General features: G+C 38.1%; 2 protein-coding genes across 2 annotated transcripts in view; one reads left to right on the top strand and one right to left on the bottom strand.

Moving 5' to 3' along the window:
* The window catches only part of LOC6052367 (eukaryotic translation initiation factor 2-alpha kinase), a 32,539-nt gene extending 19,755 nt beyond the window's left edge, over positions 1-12,784 (bottom strand). The window contains exon 1 of the mRNA XM_038264758.1: positions 12,333-12,784. Coding sequence (XP_038120686.1) covers positions 12,333-12,505 — 173 coding nt within the window. The 5' untranslated portion in view covers positions 12,506-12,784. The remainder of the gene's footprint in view (positions 1-12,332) is intronic.
* A 4,234-nt stretch (positions 12,785-17,018) lies between these two features.
* LOC6042227 (general transcription factor IIF subunit 1) lies at positions 17,019-19,146 on the top strand. The gene is made up of 3 exons (XM_038264519.1): positions 17,019-17,215; positions 17,274-18,748; positions 18,811-19,146. Exons 1-3 carry the CDS (start codon positions 17,201-17,203, stop codon positions 19,019-19,021), a joined length of 1,701 nt encoding a protein of 566 aa, XP_038120447.1. The 5' UTR covers positions 17,019-17,200; the 3' UTR covers positions 19,022-19,146.
* Positions 19,147-20,914: the final 1,768 nt, after the last annotated feature.

Here is a 20,914-nt window from a genome sequence, read left to right as displayed (position 1 = left end):
CATTCGATTTTTTTTGTATTTTTTAATCCGACTGAAACTTTTTTGGTGCCTTCGGTATGCCCAAAGAAGCCATTTTGCATCATTAGTTTGTCCATATAATTTTCCATACAAATTCGGCAGCTGTCCATACAAAAATGATGTATGAAAATTCAAAATCAGTATCTTTTGAAGGAATTTTTGATCGATTTGGTGTCTTCGGCAAAGTTGTAGGTATGGATACGGACTACACTGGAAAAAAATAATACACGGTAAAAAAATTTGGTGATTTTTTATTTAACTTTTATCACTAAAACTTGATTTACAAAAAACACTATTTTTAATTTTTTATTTTTGATATGTTTTAGAAGGCATAAAATGCCAACTTTTCAGAAATTTCCAGGTTGTGCAAAAATCACTGACCGAGTTATGAATTTTTAATCAATACTGATTTTTCAAAAATCGAAATTTTGGTCGTAAAATTTTCAACTTCATTTTTCGATGTAAAATCAAATTTGCAATCAAAAAGTACTTTACTAAAATTTTGATAAAGTGCACCGTTTTCAAGTTATAGCCATATTTAAGTGACTTTTTGAAAATAGTCGCAGTTTTCATTTTTAAATTAGTGCACATGTTTGCCCAGTTTTGAAAAAATATGTTTGAAAAGCTGAGAAAATTCTCTATATTTTGCTTATTTGGACTTTGTTGATACGACCTTTAGTTGCTGAGATATTGCAATGCAAAGGTTTAAAAACAGGAAAATTGATGTTTTCTAAGTTTCACCCAAACAACCCACCATTTTCTATCGTCAATATCTCAGCAACTAATGGTCCGATTTTCAATGTTAATATATGAAACATTTGTGAAATTTTCCGATCTCTTCGAAAAAATATTTTTGGAATTTTCAAATCAAGACTAACATTTCACAAAGGCCAAACATTCAATATTACGCCCTTTTAAAATGTTTGTCTTGATTTGAAAATTCAAAAATATTTTTTCGAAAAGATCGGAAAATTTCACAATTGTTTCATATATTAACATTGAAAATCGGACCATTAGTTGCTGAGATATTGACGATAGAAAATGGTGGGTTGTTTGGGTGAAACTTAGAAAACATCAATTTTCCTGTTTTTAAACCTTTGCATTGCAATATCTCAGCAACTAAAGGTCGTATCAACATAGTCCGAATAAGCAAAATATAGAGAATTTTCTCAGCTTTTCAAAAATTTTCAAAACTGGGCAAACATGTGCACTAATTTAAAAATGAAAACTGCGACTATTTTCAAAAAGTCACTTAAATATGGCTATAACTTGAAAACGGTGCACTTTATCAAAATTTTAGTAAAGTACTTTTGATTGCAAATTTGATTTTACATCGAAAAATGAAGTTGAAAATTTTACGACAAAATTTCGATTTTTGAAAAATCAGTATTGATTAAAAAATTCATAACTCGGTCAGTGATTTTTGCACAACCTGAAATTTCTGAAAAGTTGGCATTTTATGCCTTCTAAAACAAAAAATAAAAAAATTAAAAATAGTGTTTTTGTAAATCAAGTTTTAGTGATAAAAGTTAAAAAAAATCACCAAATTTTTTACCGTGTATTATTTTTTCCAGTGTAGTCCGTATCCATACCTACAACTTTGCCGAAGACACCAAATCGATCAAAAATTCCTTCAAAAGATACTGATTTTGAATTTTCATACATCATTTTTGTATGGACAGCTGCCGAATTTGTATGGAAAATTATATGGACAAACTAATGATGCAAAATGGCTTCTTTGGGCATACCGAAGGCACCAAAAAAGTTTCAGCCGGATTAAAAAATACAAAAATTAAAATTGAAGAAAAAAGACCGATTTCGTAGAGAATTGCTCAATATTCTTAAATTTAATAAAAAAGAAACTTCAAAACATACAATAATTTAAAATTAAACAGCCTTTAACAAAATGAAATTTAAAAAGTTTTAATTCCTAAATAAAAACAAATATTTAAAAATTCAAAAAGCCTAAAATGCAAAACATAAGAAAAACTTAAATTCAAAATTTATTCTCTAAAAATTATAAATAAAAAAAAATAGTTAAAAGTTCACAAATCCAACAATAAAATAAATTACAGAAATCAGAAATTAAAAAATCCATAATAAACAAAGTCTGTAATTATAGTTATTTAAAATTCAAAAGTCAAAAATTCTAAAATTTAAAACTATAAAAATTCGCATTTCGCAATTCGCAATTTTCAGTGTAAGAACGGGCCTTGACCGATCTTATGCACCAGGTTCCCGACGAACACGCACTGCCCTTACACCTACATCTCACCCTTGCTCTGAGTCAGTACGAGCAGCACGCTAGAACACGCTTTGAGTGTTCGTGCCAGGCATGCACACCTTCTTTTCCGGTTACGCATTTTAACTCGGCCGGGGGTGGTACATTACGTAGGGTTTGATGTAAGTATAAGCGCCTAACCATTTAAAGTGTGCCTAACAACTTTCATTAAAGCAAAAACTGTTATATTTTTAGTTTGAATTCAAAAACAAGTTGTTATTTTACTGTGTTTTGTTTTCTCCTGAAATCTTTCCTAGTGTTGAGTCGTGTTTTTATGTTGCTATTTCTTCTGTCGCGGTGTTTTGTTACAATTTTTGGTCCTAAGCATTTTATAAAAGTTTTTCAAAAGTACAATAGAGCTTTATGACGTTTCGCGTACGCACACTAGCGCACCATCTGATTTTGCTGGCCGGACAAAATTTAACCTCAATCTTTTTTGTGTACGTACACGCAATACATGCACACGTAGAAACCTCTATAGTAATATTTGTGTTAATTCTTTGATCACTCCAAAAATTGAGTAAGGGCTCGAACCTCGGCTCGAACCTCATTTGTTTGAAGAAAAGGGTGAAGATTGAAAACAATGGACAGTGAAAGAAATATACTATTTGAAGAATCAATAGTAAAAGAAAGATAGTAATTAATGAAGTAGATAAAGAAATTAACAATAATTAATAAATAGAAGTAACAAACAAGCTTAGATTGTATTGAGGGCAATTTATAGGGCAGATGAAAAATTATTCAAATAGATAAATAAAGAAAAGGCACATGATAAACAAAATTGACAAAATAGAGTGAAAAAGCGTTGAGAAATAAAATCGAATTCAAATGGAGGATAGTAAACAGAAGCCGCGTTAGAAAATCAGTGAAACAAAATAAACAGAAGATAGGTGGTAGCTGAGAATGAAGAGAAGAGAAACCCCGTTGTGTGATGTTTCAGGTACATCCACAGCAGTTGACTCAACATACTGCGAATCAAAACAATACCGTCTACAATCACAAATTACTTCCCTTTCCCACATTGTCGCGCCCCTTTCTTTTAGCCGTCTCGACTCTGACCCGCGGTGGTCAAAGGTTTACGATCCGTTTCCACAGGCCACCAGCTAGGTCATCATGAAAACCAAGCCAACGTGGAGGTAAGAAAATAGGACACTTGCAAGGAACCAGAGCTATACTGTCTTGATCAAGTATGATCTAACAGGACTACGGACGTAGATAGTGACGCTCCTTCCAGGATGTTCCTCGCCTGAGCGTCAACTGAAGAGGTATCATCAGCATCATTCGCACTTGGCCTGCAAAATTTAAAACTATAAAAATGAAAACAAAACCCAAAAAATTAAAGTTGGAAAAACTCACTAATATTTTCCTTTTTATAAAAAAAAGAAGAAAAGAATTTTTTTTTTGTTTAATTTTAGAATCTCCGCCCTCCCAAATCGTGGTCACTTGTCCATACTATAAAAAACGTGTTTGTCTGGACCGTGGATAAGCGCCAAAAATTATAAAATAAAAAATCAAAAAATTATAAAATAAAAAAAAAATAAAAAATTTCAAATTTTAAAGTAAAAAATTAAAACTTGAAAAATTAAAAAATCAAATTCATTTATTTTAAAATTAAAAATATCCAAAATAAAACAAAATAAAACAATTCGGAGAAAAAAAATTCTTCAGAGGTTTTTAATTTTTGTACTTCAAGCGTTTTTTTTTTTTTTTTTATAAAATATTGTTTTATTGGTTTTGATTGCTTAAAAACTACTTGACCAAATAGCTTAAACTTCAATATCTAAGTGAAATTCTAATTCATTTATGTCAATTACATTATTATCCTTGCTAACAAAGATGACAAACTGAATGAACGTTTTAAGCACTTTAACTTTAACTGATCTTCTCATTGCGAGAAGTGTTGGTTGCAATAGATGGGTGAGAGAGATGTTTCTGTTTTGGGCGATGCACCTCAGTCTTCTCTGCAGCATGGTCCACGCCGCTGCAACGCGCGGGCATGTTGAGATTTTGTGTGCGATGTCCTCTGGTTCGTTGTTGCAGTTGGGGCACATGTCAGAGTCGGCCCGTTGCATCCTGTGCAACAGCCGCTGGTTGGACAGCTTCCGGTTGACGAGCAGGTAGTAGTGACAGCGCTCGAACGATGTCAGGTGTTTGGCCGCAATGTTTCGCCAGATTCGATTCCAGTTTGCTGTTGGGTTCTCCAGCATCACTTTCGGCTTGTCGATCTTGTTCAGGTAGTGGGCGTGGAGGAGATTGGCCGAAGGATTCGCTTGGAGTGCTCTGGGGAGGTAAGGGAGCTCGCTGCAGACTGTTTTCAGACACGGACAGTTGGTTGGAACTATCCGCAAGTTTGGAGGATTCCGTGTAGCACTTACGAAAGAGTTGTAGAAGGGTAAGTTCTCGATCTCGCGTAGATGTCTGTTGACGAGGAGAGCTTGACATTTGAACGCAGGTAGATGCAGATTCAAACCCCCCAACTCGACTGGCAGCGCGAGCTGCTGCATCGGCACTCTAATGCTCTGGCCGGCCCACAGAAATGATCCCATCAGCCGTGTGAGTCTGGCAACATCTGCCTTCGTGATTGCTAACACCGATGCTACGTACCATAGTTTAGATGTGATGAACGTGTTCAGCAGTACGACCTTTTGTTGAAGTGTTAGTGTACGCATTCGGTGTAGCCAGAGCTGCCGAGTGAGCATCCCTACCAGCGGGACCCAGTTTAGTTTGCCCATCAGTCGCACTGAATTCACGAACACGATGCCGAGAACCTTGACCCTGTCAGCCGTCTGCAGCCAGGGCACAGCGAGTCGATTGTTGTTGTTGGTGTGGCCTACGTCGATGGAGATCGTCTTACGAACATTGAGCTTGGCACCAGCTGATCGCCCGAAGTTCTCGAACTGCTCCTTCACTCTCTCGATTCTCTCGGCACTCGTGGTGATGATCGATACGTCGTCGGCATAGATGAATCCAGTTTGAAATGGCCGCTAGGTGGCCAATGGTGTTAGAAATGACAGCTTCCATGTATTTGAATATGGGAGCTCAGGAAAACTCAATTTTAAGCAATAAAATGATTATTTATGATAAAAGTATTGATTGATTAGGTGCACAAAATGTGTCTAGAATATTATTAAAATGAAAACTGCTCAAAAATTTGCAATCGAGATAAGTACACCATTCGATTCAGCAGGAATTTTGGGCACCAAAAATATATAGTTTTCATATGTTAAGTATTTTATTTTAAAAGATAATTAACAAAAAGTATGAAAATCGAGACATTTAGTATGGGAGCTGTCAAATCTCTCACCATCAAAAAGCAGCGTTGAGCTTTCGCTGGATTTGTCTATAGGCAACCACCAAGTCGTTAGAGCCAACGCAGATTTGCTCGAGTCGCTTGATAAGGGGGTGGAGATAGATGACGAAGAGGTGCATCGAGAGAGGATCCCCTTGACGGACGGAGCGTCCGATCGGGAATGACGGTGACAGATGACCGTTTACTAGAACACGGGAAGTGGACAGCCGGCCGATTTTGTCCAGCAGTTCAACCAAGCGCGGGTTGATACCAAGCGCTCGCATAGTTCTCATCAGGAAACCTCTATCGACCCGATCAAAGGCATGATCGAGATCGAAAGAGACGAGCTTCCCGAACACTCTTCTCTCCTTCAGCTGCGCGACCTTGTCCTTGAGTGTGAGTGTAGCTTGGAAGATGTTTTTGTCGCCGTTGGAGCACTTTTGAGATGTGGTGAGGATCTGGTTGTCTCGCATCACACGATCCAGCCTGCACTTTAGTACTCGTGAGAGAAGCTTGTAATCCGTGTTAAGGAGCGAGATAGGGCGATAGGATTTGATGGTAGAACCGGCACCCTTCTTTTTCACGAGTACTATTGTACCATCGACAAACCCCGGCGGGATGTTGCCGTGCAGGGCCTCATTCAAGATGAGGTTCAAGTGCCTGTGGATGATATCGAAGGTTTTTGCATAGAACTCAAGGGGAATACCGTCACTTCCAGGAGACTTGTTCTTAGCGCTTGACTTGATAGCTTGGTATATCTCGTCAGTCGTGATATCATCCATACATGACGCATTTGAAGGGCAAACAGCTGATACAGCCCTGTCACATGCGAATTCGTCTGCGATCTCCGGCTGCTCTTCGGCATACAGCTGCCGAAAATAGCCGAACACGTGCTGCTCAATCTCTGCAGAGCTGTTGAGAGTGTTTTCTCTCGTCCAGCGCCTCGATCGTCGTACGTTTTCGTTGCCTCTCTCCCAGCTGGAACAGAGAGATCGGCTCTCCAGCTACACGTGTTTCATTGGTGCGGTAAAAGGTGTCCGAAAAGCGTCTCTGGAGAAGTAGCATTTCGCTCTTGATCCGGTTGATTGTGGGGAGCACAGTTCGATCTTGGTAGTATGCGTCGTAGGCTGTCCGGAGCTGCGCATAGAGTTCTTGATGTTGTTGATGAAACTCCATGTATTTCTCCCGAGACTTCCACCGGAAGAAGCTGCGAATCCTTGGCTTAACGTAGGAGACCCACCACTGGATCCAGGACGTGAAGTTCCGTCTGTGTCGCGTCCAGTAGGTCCACTTTTCCTGGAATTCTTCGATGTTGTCAGCAGACAAGATGTGGGGACGGATTGACCAGAACCCTCTCCCCGGCTCCCTTCCGAGATTCGGCAGGCAAATCCGGGTGGTTAGGGCTTTATGGTTGGTGAACGAGCAGACATGAACATCGGCATCTCTGAGCTGGGGTCGGAGGTTAGAGCTCAGATAGAAACGGTCAATTCTGGAGGCCGAGTTGTGCGTCACGTAGGTGAACTCAACCCGATTCGGCTTCAAAGTGTCCCAGGCGTCCAACAGCTGCAGCTGTTGTGTAGCATTTTTCAGCGCTAGGCTGAAATTGTTGTCACCAGTAGAGCAATTCTCTGAGATTTCGGTCATTCGATTTTTTTTGTATTTTTTAATCCGGCTGAAACTTTTTTGGTGCCTTCGGTATGCCCAAAGAAGCCATTTTGCATCATTAGTTTGTCCATATAATTTTCCATACAAATTTGGCAGCTGTCCATACAAAAATGATATGTGAAAATTCAAAAATCTGTATCTTTTGAAGGAATTTTTTGATCGATTTGGTGTCTTCGGCAAAGTTGTAGGTATGAATATGGACTACACTGAAAAAAATTGATACACGATAAAAAAAAATTTGGTGATTTTTAATTTAACTTTTTGTCACTAAAACTTGATTTGCAAAAAAACACTATTTTTAATTTTTTTCATTTTTGATATGTTTTAGAGGACATAAAATGCCAACTTTTCAGAAATTTCAGAATGGGCAAAATCTTTGACCGAGTTATGATTTTTGAATCAATACAGATTTTTCAAAAATCGAAATATTGGTCGCAAAAATTTTTCAACTTTATTTTCCGATGTAAAATCAATTTGCAATCAAAAGTACTTTAGTGAATTTTTGAAAAAGTGCACCATTTTCAAGTTATAACCTTTTTAGGTAACTTTTTGAAAATAGTCGCAGTTTTCATTTTTAAAATAGTGCCCATGTTTGCCCACTATTGAAAAAATATTTTTGAAAAGCTGAGAAAATTCTCTATATTTTGCTTCTTCGGACTTTGTTGATACGACCCTTAGTTGCTGAGATATTGCCATGCAAAGGTTAAAAACATGAAAATTGATGTTTTCTAAGTCTCACCCAAACAACCCACTATTTTCTAATGTCGATATCTCAGCAACTATAGGTCCGATTCACAATGTTAATATATGAAACATTTGTGAAATTTTCCGATCTTTTCGAAAAAATACTTTCAAAAATTCAAAATCAAGACTAACATTTCAAACAGGCCAAACATTCAATATTACGCCCATTTGAAATGTTAGACTTGATTTAAAATTTTGAAAGTATTTTTCGAAAAGATCGGAAAATTTCACGAATGTTTCATATATTAACATTGAAAATCGGACCTATAGTTGCTGAGATATCGACATTAGAAAATGGTGGGTTGTTTGGGTGAGACTTAGAAAACATCAATTTTCCTGTTTTTAACATTTGCATGGCAATATCTCAGCAACTAAGTCGTATCAACAAAGTCCGAAAAAGCAAAATATAGAGAATTTTCTCAACTTTCCAAAATATTTTTCCAAAAGTGGGCAAACATGGGCACTATTTTAAAAATGAAAAACTGCGACTATTTTCAAAAAGTTACTTAAAAATGGCTATAACTTAAAAACGGTACACTTTATCAAAATTTCACTAAAGTACTTTTGATTTTCGATTTTACATCGAAAAATGAAGTTGAAAATTTTGCGATTTCAAAATCTGTATTGATTCAAAAATCATAACTCGGTCAAAGATTTTGCCCATTCTGAAATTTCTGAAAAGTTGGCATTTTATGTCCTCTAAAACATATCAAAAATGAAAAAATTAAAAATAGTGTTTTTTTGCAAATCAAGTTTTAGTGACAAAAGTTAAATTAAAAATCACCAAATTTTTTTACCGTGTATCAATTTTTCAGTGTAGTCCATATCCATACCTACAACTTTGCCGAAGACACCAAATCGATCAAAAATTCCTTCAAAAGATACAGATTTTGAATTTTCACATATCATTTTGTATGGACAGCTGCCAAATTTGTATGGAAAATTATATGGACAAACTAATGATGCAAAATGGCTTCTTTGGGCATACCGAAGGCACCAAAAAAGTTTCAGCCGGATTAAAAAATACAAAAATTAAAATTAAAGAAAAAAGACCGATTCCGTAGAGAACTGCTCAGTAGCATCCTTTGTGTGTATTACGGAGTTGAAATCACCGCCAAGGATGACATATTCCGTTGCTTGCCGAAGGTGGTGAGCAAGGGTCCCATTGAAGAAATTCTCTCGGTATGCTCGATGCTGAGTGCCCGACGGAGCGTAAATGTTACAGAGAGTAGTAGTTTCATTGACTCGAAGACAGATTAACCGACCGTCTAGGCTTCTCTCCACGTGTGAGAATCTAATGTGCTGTTTCAGCGCTATCGCTGTTCCTCTCCTCTCTTGATCTACGTTGCACACCAGGTTAAATCCGGGAATAGCCAGCTGATCGTTCTCCACCTCTTGTAGAAACACAATGTCAAGGTTGAGGGTTCTGACGAAGTTGTTGAGTGCGTTGAGTTTGGTGTGGTTTGTGATTGTGTTGATGTTTATAGAAGCTATATTGTAGGTCAAAAAATCCATTTTTTAGGGTTGCATGGGCTCGTCAGCGCTGGGCGATGCTTGTGGTTGTGTATCAACGTCGGTTGGTTTGGTTTTCCGTGGACGACCCGGACCCCGCTTGCCATTGCTGGCCGTGGAAGCTGTAGAAGTATCAGTGTCGTTTCCATCGTTTCGTTTGTGTTTTCCTGGCAGTAGTAGTGGCGTTTTGAAAACCAATACTTCCTTGTCTGTCTCCTGTTCAACAACCGCATCGAGAGGTGTCCCACCGGGAGTAGCAATGGGATTGACCTTGATGGTTTCTTGCCGGGGTTTAGACTTTAACGGTTTAGGCAACTTTGGATTTTTGCCTTTCCCGTAACGAACCACAGTGTATTCGTCGTCGTCCTCGGACATCGCTGCTGAGTCGCGTTCTTCGTCATCGCTAGAAGATATGTTGTCATCCTGTCTGGTGTCGGTTGAACCAGATTTCAGCACGCTGGCGAAAGATTCCTTCGCACCTGGTTTTAGGCGCTCGTTCACGCTCACCCGTTGCATGAGGAGCTTTTTGTTTTGTACGCATGGAATGCCAATGTGCACGTACTCACCACAGTGGCGACACGTGGATTGTTGGCCCGCATATTTTACGTAGGCACATTGACCCTGGATTGTCACGTACGACTTAATCGGGCGTTTCAGGACCATTTTCACCGAGCGAATACCCGATGATATGCCGTGATAATCGAGATCATCACTCCACAGCAGCTCCGTGACCGACATCACATCCCCGTACTGGGACATGAAACGCTTGATTTGCTGGTCGGAGACATCCTCCGTCAAGTCGTGTAGCTTCACATTGGTACATCCATCTTCCATCGTGATGCGGATCGTGTACTTTTTCTTGTTCACTTCGCGCACATGTTTGCCGTCGTGGTCTTCAACAATTTGTTCAGCCGTTTCAAGGTCGGCAGTTTTCACAAACACACAGTTTTGCACATGGTTGATTTGCACTCTCTTTGTCTTCTCCCGAGGAAGGCCAAGGTCACGCGCGAGAAACTGGTGTACTTCCTTGACGCTGGGCTTCTTCGGAAGGTTCGAGAAATCGACTCGAAACGTGTTTTCGCGATTATTTTGTGAATTCATGGTGAATCACAAGAACCGCGGACCGAAACGCGACGGCCACCGAGTGGCGGATTCGTGAAAAAACGAAAGCTTGTAGGAAAATGCGAATTTCGATAGTCTCAAGTTCCACACAGTATGAAATGCGTCTGCATGCCACGGAGGTTGCACGCTAACTATGTTTAAAAATACTAAAATAATAAAATTGAAAACTAAATAACGTAAAACTTAGTTTTTTTTAATTTAAAATTTTGAAAAAATCCAAAATTCAACATTATACTAAATTTTTAAATCTAAATATGTATTCAAAAATAAAAAAAAATAAAAAAATATTTCTTTTTTTCATTTTAATATTGAAAAAAAAGATAAATAAAAAATAATCATAATTCTAAAATTATAATTTTAAAAATTTTATTGCTGAAGTTTTTTGTATTTTTTTTTTTTTGCTTTTAAATATATATTTTTTTTGTTTTTGGAGTTTTGGTTTTGTTTTAATATTCTACAACCTAACCCCGCCTCTAGACGGGCTTCGATCTAAAAAAATCTTCAAAAACCCATTTTTGGATCAATTTTTGATCTTTAGAAAGCATTGGAAAGAAGAATTTTAGAAAATTATAGGGTGGGAAGTTTATCTTGTTTTATGTGACTTTGCCAATGTTTTTGAAAATGATTTTTCTCAGGGGTCAATTTTGGCCTTGTTCCTTACTAATATTTTCTTCATATTACGTGAAAATAAGTATGCAGTAATTTTTCTAGTGTGCCAGACTATGCCTCTAAGCATTTTTTACAATTTAAATGATAATGGTATCGGTCTAAAAAAAAACAAGATAGACAAAATGTAATGATAGGAGGTGGTAGAATAGGCCAAATACTACCAAAAACAAACAAAAACTCAACAAGATAAACGCAAATTAAAATACTAAAAATAAAACAAGAAAAACATAAAACAAGCGAAGTAAAGTTTTTCGTAGAACAAAAGTTGCTCAAGAAATTGAAAGACATGACAATCTTGAGTAATATTACATTTATCAAGCCAAAAATACGAGAACGTGAAACTTTCGTCGTGAAATTTGCATTATTATTATTATTATTTACAATTATAACTCGATAACACCACAGCCAACGACGCAATCTGGAACAAAACATTATTCGTCTACAAAATATTGTGCTATTTATTCAATAAAACACCGGTAATTGCATGAGTCACGGGAAAGGTGTGTGTGAGCGCTCTGTTATCTCAGCATTTTAAAATGTGTTGTTTGTTATTTTTTTCCATGACTTATCAGGTGCGTTTTGAAAAAGCGTGTTGGTTCAGGTTGAAATGCTACTCCGATGAATCAATTCGCGTAATAAATAACTGATAAGGATATTTGGACGAAGGTAGATTAGATTCTCAGATTACTGTGAACATTATTCTAGTTACATATTTGTTAAGTTGATATACTTTCTATAAATGTAAGTTTTTTTTAAATTTTGGATAACATTCAATTTGAAAGCCTTTCCAGCCTATCGAACTGGTTCTGTGCATGATGCAATCATGTTAGAACATGTTAGCATAGCGTAAAAAATTGGAGGTCAAGCTGGGATCCATCTCTTTAAGTTTTTAAATTTGAAGTAACCCTCGAAACAAGTCCAATTCCAACGTGACCTTCACTCGAGATAATTACTCCGTTCACCAAAGTTTACAATCTTCTCATAATTACTGTAAATAACGCGCAACAAACTTAGCCACTGTTCACCACTTACCGATCGCTAACATCGCGCCCTCCCTTGGCGAGGTCGTCGTTGCAGTTGGGCAGCCCGGCCGTCTGCAGCCGGTCCGGATCCGAGGTGGCCGACTCACCGGTGGAACCAGCGGCTCCCAGCAGAATCGTTCCGGCCACCAGCAGTGGGCCAATCAGCGTCGAGAACGTAGGCATTACTGCTGTCGTGTGGCTGGTCCGTTTCGGATGTCGTTCGTCATTTGCGTGATTTTCCCCGTCCGAGGACCAGGAATGTTACACCATAACAAGAACTTATAAATACGCTGGAATGCACTGCGGTCACTTTTAGGTTTGTTTGTTGCACAAATTTAGAATTTTAAAGGGGTTCAAAGTCGTTTCTAAAAGTTCACTTCCAGCCAAATTTTAATGCTGCACCAGCGCAAGAGGAAAATAAATACTAATCTGATGATCAAGGTTCCACAACGAAAACATCCAACGGGGAGCTGTCAAAATCAAACGGGCTCTGGAATTTAAATTGTGCCGAAAATAAAAAAACATCGCAAAACAGCAAACGACGGTATCACAGACAAACGCAAGCGTGCTTATTCCAATATTTAACCATAAAAAATTCAAATTTTTAGCCGCACGGTTTCAAATTTTTAAATTTATTATGATTTGAATCCTCGTTTAGATCTAGAGTTGAAGTTTCTTATTTTTGCAAGACTTGAAAAATAAGAAATATGTTGTGTTGCGTCGGAGACTAAGGTTAAGTAGGCACCAACCAAATCGCCGCAAAACACCACCAACTTTCACGGACGTGGATTTTCCTGCTTTGGCGTCACCTGGAGCGGGATCTGTTCGAGTGGTTCCAAATCTGCAGCCATTGCCGTTGAATCAGCGGCAAAAAGTTGCAGAGAATACAACACCTCCTGGCTTCAGTCAGCAACCGAGGGAAAACCAACCAGCATCAACGGATGAAGGCTGCGTGGTTGCAAAACTCGTGCAGAACAAGTAAGAACGCTTGGAGGATTTATCTTAAAATACAGTTCGTAGTTTACTCGTTCTAATGATTTTGAATACACAGGTATAGGAAAAGTGCATGATAGGGGGACGTAATATTTGAACAAACTCTTGGTCAAAGTCAAACTAAAAAATCACAAACTATCACCACAGACAAACAGACGGGATACTCGAATGCCGAACCATCGTCCTTCTAAAACGGTTATTTCAAATGCAATTTTGTTTCGGCATCCACTCACCCGGCGCTGATGGCGCTGCTGTCATGACAGCTCGCCCGTCTTTTCTCAGTGTGTGTGATGTGTGTTTTTAAATTGAGCGTGAGCACGTGTGAGGCAGCAAATGAAAACAAAACAATTATGATGGAATTCAGGAATTCTAACGATGATCCACAATCCAGGCTTTGCTGGACAAGATTGGGGCAGTCTTGGTCAGGGTCATTTGAGCGGCTGACTAACGAGGACATACCTTTTGCCCCACTATTAACCCGGGAGGCCTCCTCAACAGCCCGCCGATAATGAGGCTGCTGCTGAGGCACCCGATACTGCGGAGGAAGCCGGATCCTATCGTGGAGTCATCTCCTTCGGAGCAACCTGATGATTTTACCTCGTGGACTGCTGCTCAGATTGCTGCTGCTGGTCGTCCTTTTGGCGATGTTGCGTCAATCGTGGGCGCCACTCAATCTTCTTCTACAGTTGAGTTTCTTTGATTCTGTGTCGATGTATGATTTGTGGTAGCGTTTTTTGGAATCTTTGCGACTTTTTGTTTTTGTTGTTTGGGGCAACTTAACTGCTCCGTGGACACGTTCCCCGCGGATGTTTCCAAACGATCATCATGGGGACCAATTCTGGTAGATTTGAATTGGATTTTTCCACTACTGGTGTTTTCGTGACCAGGGGTATCCAGGGGAGATTTCGGTGGAGGAGGAATCTTCGACAGAACTTGGAAGCAACGGGAGGACCAGTTTTTTAGTCTCTGTCGTTGCGGTTGTCGTGCGTCGTTGCTAATGCTGCCGCATGATTTGGCACATGAAGTTCTGCCATTGGAAACAGAACCAACCGTGGAACCGACCCACCGTCATCTTCGGCCATCGGTGTTGATTTTTATGTTTTTCATCGGGTACTGACTGGACGATCAGCAACAACCAAATTATTTCGAACAGCTGATTATGTTTACAATCGTTATGGCTTGATTGTCTCACGCACACATTGACATGACACATGACAGTGAAGGGTTTGTATTGGTATGTTTGGGCTGCGCTTCGGCATCAGCTCACCAGGCAGCGCTGGCGTCGCCGTGATTTGGTGGTTTGATGAAGGACGATGGATTTCAATAATAATTTGTATGGAGAGTCACGTCTGTTTGTCTGTGCTATCACCTTCTCGATCACCTTTTACACGGGACTCACACTTACTATCATACCAAACGTTTGGTAGTGTGTGTGAGCTCTGTGTATTTAAAAGGGGGATTCAAACTAAAAAAACTCAGTTCGTTTGACAACAATTGTTGCCAAACCATCGGGGTTTCAGCGTACACTCAAACCTCGATGGTTTGACACTAACTGTTGTCAAACGAACGGAGTCACTTTTAAGTTTGACACATTTAACACCGTGAACCGTGGTGTCGGGGTAAGCGTGGTTGCCTCCCACCCAGTCGGCTTGGGTTTGATTCCAGACGGTCCCGGTGGCATTTTTCGAGACGAGATTTGTCTGACCACGCCTCAACAACCAAACCTTCGGACACCTATACCCATTTAACTAATTTTTAAAATTTAACAAATTTTACAAATTTAACAAATTTAACAAATTTAACAAATTTAACAAATTTAACAAATTTAACAAATTTAACAAATTTAACAAATTTAACAAATTTAACAAATTTAACAAATTTAACAAGTTTAACAAATTTATCAAATTTAACAAATTTAACAAATTTAACAAATTTAACAAATTTAACAAATTTAACAAATTTAACAAATTTAACAAATTTAACAAATTTAACAAATTTAACAAATTTAACAAATTTAACAAATTTAACAAATTTAACAAATTTAACAAATTTAACAAATTTAACAAAATTAACAAATTTAACAAATTTAACAAATTTAACAAATTTAACAAATTTAACAAACTTAACAAACTTAACAAATTTAGCAAATTTAACAAATTTAGCAAATTTAACAAATTTAACAAATTTAGCAAATTTAGCAAATTTAGCAAATTTAGCAAATTCAATTAATTTAACAAATTCAACCCACTGGCAGTCGCGTATGTGTACTTTGTACACAGTTTGTAAGTACACTTGTAAGAAAAGTTAAAACACACGACTTCCCGAAGGTTAAAAAATTTAACAAATTTCGCATATTTCACAAATTTCGCATATTTCACAAATTTCACAAATTTAACAAATTTCAAAAATTTCACAAATTTCACAAATTTATCAAAATTTCACAAATTTAACAAATTTCACAAATTTAACAAATTTCACAAATTTAACAAATTTAACAAATTTGACAAATTTGACAAATTTAACAAATTTAACAAATTTAACAAATTTAACAAATTTAACAAATTTAACAAATTTAACAAATTTAACAAATTTAACAAATTTAACAAATTTAACAAATTTAACAAATTTAACAAATTTAACAAATTTAACAAATTTAACAAATTTAACAAATTTAACAAATTTAACAAATTTAACAAATTTAACAAATTTAACAAATTTAACAAATTTAACAAATTTAACAAATTTAACAAATTTAACAAATTTAACAAATTTAACAAATTTAACAAATTTAACAAATTTAACAAATTTAACAAATTTAACAAATTTAACAAATTTAACAAATTTAACAAATTTAACAAATTTAACAAATTTAACAAATTTAACAAATTTAACAAATTTAACAAATTTAACAAATTTAACAAATTTAACAAATTTAACAAATTTAACAAATTTAACAAATTTAACAAATTTAACAAATTTAACAAATTTAACAAATTTAACAAATTTAACAAATTTAACAAATTTAACAAATTTAACAAATTTAACAAATTTAACAAATTTAACAAATTTAACAAATTTAACAAATTTAACAAATTTAACAAATTTAACAAATTTAACAAATTTAACAAATTTAACAAATTTAACAAATTTAACAAATTTAACAAATTTAACAAATTTAACAAATTTAACAAATTTAACAAATTTAACAAATTTAACAAATTCAACAAATTTAACAAATTCAACAAATTCAACAAATTTTACAAATTTTACAAATTTTACAAATTTTACAAATTTTACAAATTTTACAAATTTTACAAATTTTACAAATTTTACAAATTTTACAAATTTTACAAATTTTACAAATTTTACAAATTTTACAAATTTTACAAATTAAAAAAAAAAACAAAATTCTGGAGTTTTTTTTTGAAAAGGTTCTATAAACCAAATTTTCAATTTTTGCTTTTTGGGTGTTTTTAGAACCGCCTTGAGTCAGGGGTATTCAAAAACACTTAAAAAAGCAAAAAATGAAAATTTGGTTTATAGGACCTTTTCAAAAAAAAAACTCCAAAATTTTACAAACTGAAGCAATTTAAGAATTTGTGTAAATTAGCATTTTTTTTACTGTGCAAAAATTCTATGTTTTCAGGTTTGTTTTGAGTCGGCACAACTGTCAAACCCCTCAACAGGTAAACAAACGTCACTTTCAGCTTTCACCGCGGTTCATTTCGTCGCGCCGCGCTCTCAGAAATTATTTTCGTCAGCAAAGTTCGGGTGCAGTTTTAGATCCTCCATTGCAATTTGAGAAATAAATTAAATTTTCATCCAATCCGGTTGAAAAAGACCGCAATTGTGTCGTTGTAAGTGGGTGTCGCTGAACTCAACACCATGAGCGGACCATCGGTAAGTGTTTGCGCTTTGTGGTTTGTTGGGATATTTCTGAGTTCAATTTTGCTTGCAGGGTCAACCGTCCGGTTCGGGGGGGCCGCCGGCTTCGGTGCAGGAGTTCACCATCCGGGTGCCGAAGCACCTGAAGAAAAAGCACCACGTAATGCGGTTCAACGCGACGCTGAACGTGGACTTTACCCAGTGGCGCACGGTCAAGATGGAGCGGGAGAACAATCTGAAGGAGTTCAAGGGGATGGACGAGGACATGCCCAAGTTTGGGGCCGGGTCGGAGTTTAATCGTGACCTGCGGGAGGAAGCGCGCCGCAAGCGATACGGGATAATCGCGAAGAAGTATCGGCCGGAAGCGCAACCGTGGATTTTGAAGGCTGGTGGGAAGAAGGACGGGAAGAAGTTCCGGGGGATTCGGGAGGGTGGCGTCGGGGAGAACGCGGCGTTTTACGTGTTTACGCACGCTCCGGACGGTGCGATTGAGGCGTATCCGCTGCACGAGTGGTACAACTTCCAGCCGATTCAGCGGTACAAGGCGCTGTCGGCGGAGGAAGCCGAGGCGGAGTTTGGCCGGCGGAAGAAGGTCATGAACTACTTCTCGCTGATGTTGAAAAAGCGTATGAAGGGTGACGAGGAGGCGGTGGAGGACCAGGAGGAGGCGAAGGCTAAAAAGAGTGCCGGTGGAGGTGGCAAGGCCAAGGATCTTAAGATTAGTGACATGGACGAGTGGATTGATTCGGACGAGCAGAGCTCTTCGGACGATGAGGACGGCGAGGGCAAGCCCAAGGAAAAGGACAGTGACGACGAGAAGGACAAGAAGGCTAAAAACAAAAAGAAGGCCCTGGCCGACAGCAAGAAGAAGAAACGGGACGTTGACGACGAAGCGTTTGAAGAGTCTGACGATGGCGATGAGGAAGGTCGCGAGCTGGACTACATTTCCGACTCTTCGGAGAGTGAGTCGGAACCGGAAACGAAGGCGAACAAGGAGCTCAAATCGGTCGCCGAGGAAGACGCGCTGCGGAAGCTGCTGACCTCGGACGAAGATTCCGAGGACGAAGAAAAGAAATCCGAAGACGAGGAAAACAAAAAAGACGAAGAAAAGAGCGGGAAGGCCAAGGAGAAGGAAAAGGTTTCCAAGGAAAAGGACTCCAAGGACTCCAAGAAGAAGAAGAAAGACAAAAAGAAGAAGAAGAAGGCCGACAACAACGACAAGAAGGAATCGTCCAGCTCCAGCTCGGACAGTTCCGACTCGGGCGGTGAAAACAGCAACTCGAAGCAGAAGAAGAAACACAAGAAGGACAAAAAAGGCGACGGGTCGAACCTGTCCAGCGCCAACAACTCCCGGTCGGCTTCGCCGAGCGTGTCCCAGTTCGATAGCAACAAGCGCAAAATGGGCTCCTCGAACAACATGCCGACGACAGATCTTACCGGGTCGGACAACAGCAACAGCCCGATGTCGACACCGGCCAAGAAGACCAAATTCGACGGGCCCTCGTTTCCCCCGACCTTCTCCGGACTTGTCAGCTCCAACAGCAAAGAGTGAGTAGTCAAAACTTGTTCCCTCTTCTATAAATCACTAACAATCCTCTGAAAAATTTCAGCGATTACGGCATCACGGAGGAGGCGGTCCGGCGGTATCTGATGCGCAAGCCGATGACCACGACCGAGCTGCTGACCAAGTTCAAGAACAAGAAGACGGGCGTGTCGAGCGAGAAGCTAGTGGAGACGATGACGGCGATCCTGAAGAAGATCAACCCGGTCAAGCAGACCATCCAGGGCAAGATGTATCTGAGCATCAAGGTGGCCAAGTAAGGCCGGCAGCGGGGGCAGGGTAAGTTTTACCCGCGAATTATTCGGACGTTCTTTTATTGATTTACGGGCGCGTTAGGTTAATAGCATTGACTGGAATATAACTTTGAACTAGTTTCGTTTGAAAAGGTGGATTTTTGCCTTGAGAAGAAAACATATTCGAACAATCCTTGGGTTACAAGTTTTAAAATTCAAATGCAACAAAAATATACGAAATTTAAGCTTATCAATCTAGTGTCAAAATTTTCTAAGGTTTCTATTTTTCGGCGTTTTTTTGAAAAACTTATACATATTCTAAAAAAACTGTGCTCCATTTTTTTGTATTTTAAATGCTGATATCGTTTAGTTTAGTTTTCGTTTCTATTTTCACAGGGTAGCTACTGGCCACTCAAGTCGGGAAATTGGGAAAGTTCGGGAATTCGTCAAAATCCGTCAAAAATCGGGAAAGGTCTGGAATTAGTGTTTTTTTTTGTCAAAAAGTCGGAAATCCCAAGCATACTGGTTTGAAAATTATTTTCCATCTCTTGCATATTTTTTAATATTTTGTACAATTTTAATATTTACTATTTTTTTCTTTAGTAACTTACTTTAAATTGATGGTTCCTTTCAATAATTCAAACTATTTGAGAATGAAGAAGCTAATAAAAACATTAAACATCCTAATTATTATTGGATGCATTTGACACCGATTATGATATTTTTAATGAATCAAAACATTTTTAATATTTTTTGCTAATCAAACAAGATGTAACTTCTAACTTAAAATCAGGAGCAATCTAGGGGCAGGACAACTTGGTCGATAGACTAATAATAGTTCGTTAACATATTAATATTTCGTCAATACAGTAGTTGTTCGGTAACTGGGCGTTGTTTAACTGGGCTGCTTTTTAACTGGGCGCTCGATAACTGGGCCGTAGCCCAGTTAAAAAGCAGTCAAACGTCAAAAAATCAAAACAAACCAAAATGACCGAGGGGTTAATGGATGCAAAAATCATATTCAATAAATAAAAAACTTTTTTCAAACTTTTATTTAATTTCAAGATACAATTAAAGTAAAATGAAAAGTAAGCATTGTAAATAAATTTGAGTAACTTTTATTTTTATATTCCATCTGGAAAATATTATGCATCGGTGGTCCCCTCGTTATTTTTTGTTCAGCCCAGTTAACGAGCAACATTCGGTGACTGGGCTACGTTCTCAGCCCAGTTACCGAACAACTACTGTACTTTAACGCAACCTAACCTGGTTTTGTGATTCCTTGAACCACTGTCAAATAGTAATGTCAAACCGAACATAAACACAAAACATTTTGACGGTTAGGAGGCTCATGGAAATTCCGGAGGTACTTTTATAAGTGGCAGGAATTGAACATTCCTTCAGAGCGGACAGTCCGGATAATGCTCCGTCGACCAAGAATGGTCAGGTCTTTTTACTTCTGAAAACGCTAAAAAAGAAAATACAGTGGAGCGGATTCCTGATTCCGCTACGTCCCTCCACCTTCTCCACCTGTGGCAAAAGTAACCAAGTTCCGGTGGCTATATCCTGTCCCGTTGCTTCCTCCACCATTTAAGAATCAAAAATGTCCCCTCCTTTTCTAAGGACCCTGGCTGAGGACGGATAACATAACCTGACTCTCAAAGCGCTAAGCAAAAACTCTTTGGCACCGGTGACTTTCCGTAACATCCTCTAAGTGGCGGAAGTGGAACATCTTTCCCTTTAATACCACAGTGTAGTATGACTTGAGTATGACTCATCTTGGTCCCAAACCTACGTGGACCGTGGAACATGTTTCAAATCCGATCACAAAATGTGGCCAACTTAAACCAGGCAGCGGAAAGCGAGAAAACAATCGACAGGTTGCCTCCTTTTTTAACCAGGCAAGAGGAAACTGTAATA

The sequence above is a fragment of the Culex quinquefasciatus genome, chromosome 3, assembly GCF_015732765.1.
Source record: "Culex quinquefasciatus strain JHB chromosome 3, VPISU_Cqui_1.0_pri_paternal, whole genome shotgun sequence".
NCBI lineage: Eukaryota > Metazoa > Arthropoda > Insecta > Diptera > Culicidae > Culex > Culex quinquefasciatus.
This window is presented reverse-complemented; position numbering and strand designations above follow the sequence as displayed.

Coding starts and splice junctions, on each gene's coding strand:
- LOC6042227 (XM_038264519.1), top strand. Junction 18,749..18,810: donor GTCAGCTCCAACAGCAAAGA/GTGAGTAGTCAA, acceptor GAAAAATTTCAG/CGATTACGGCATCACGGAGG.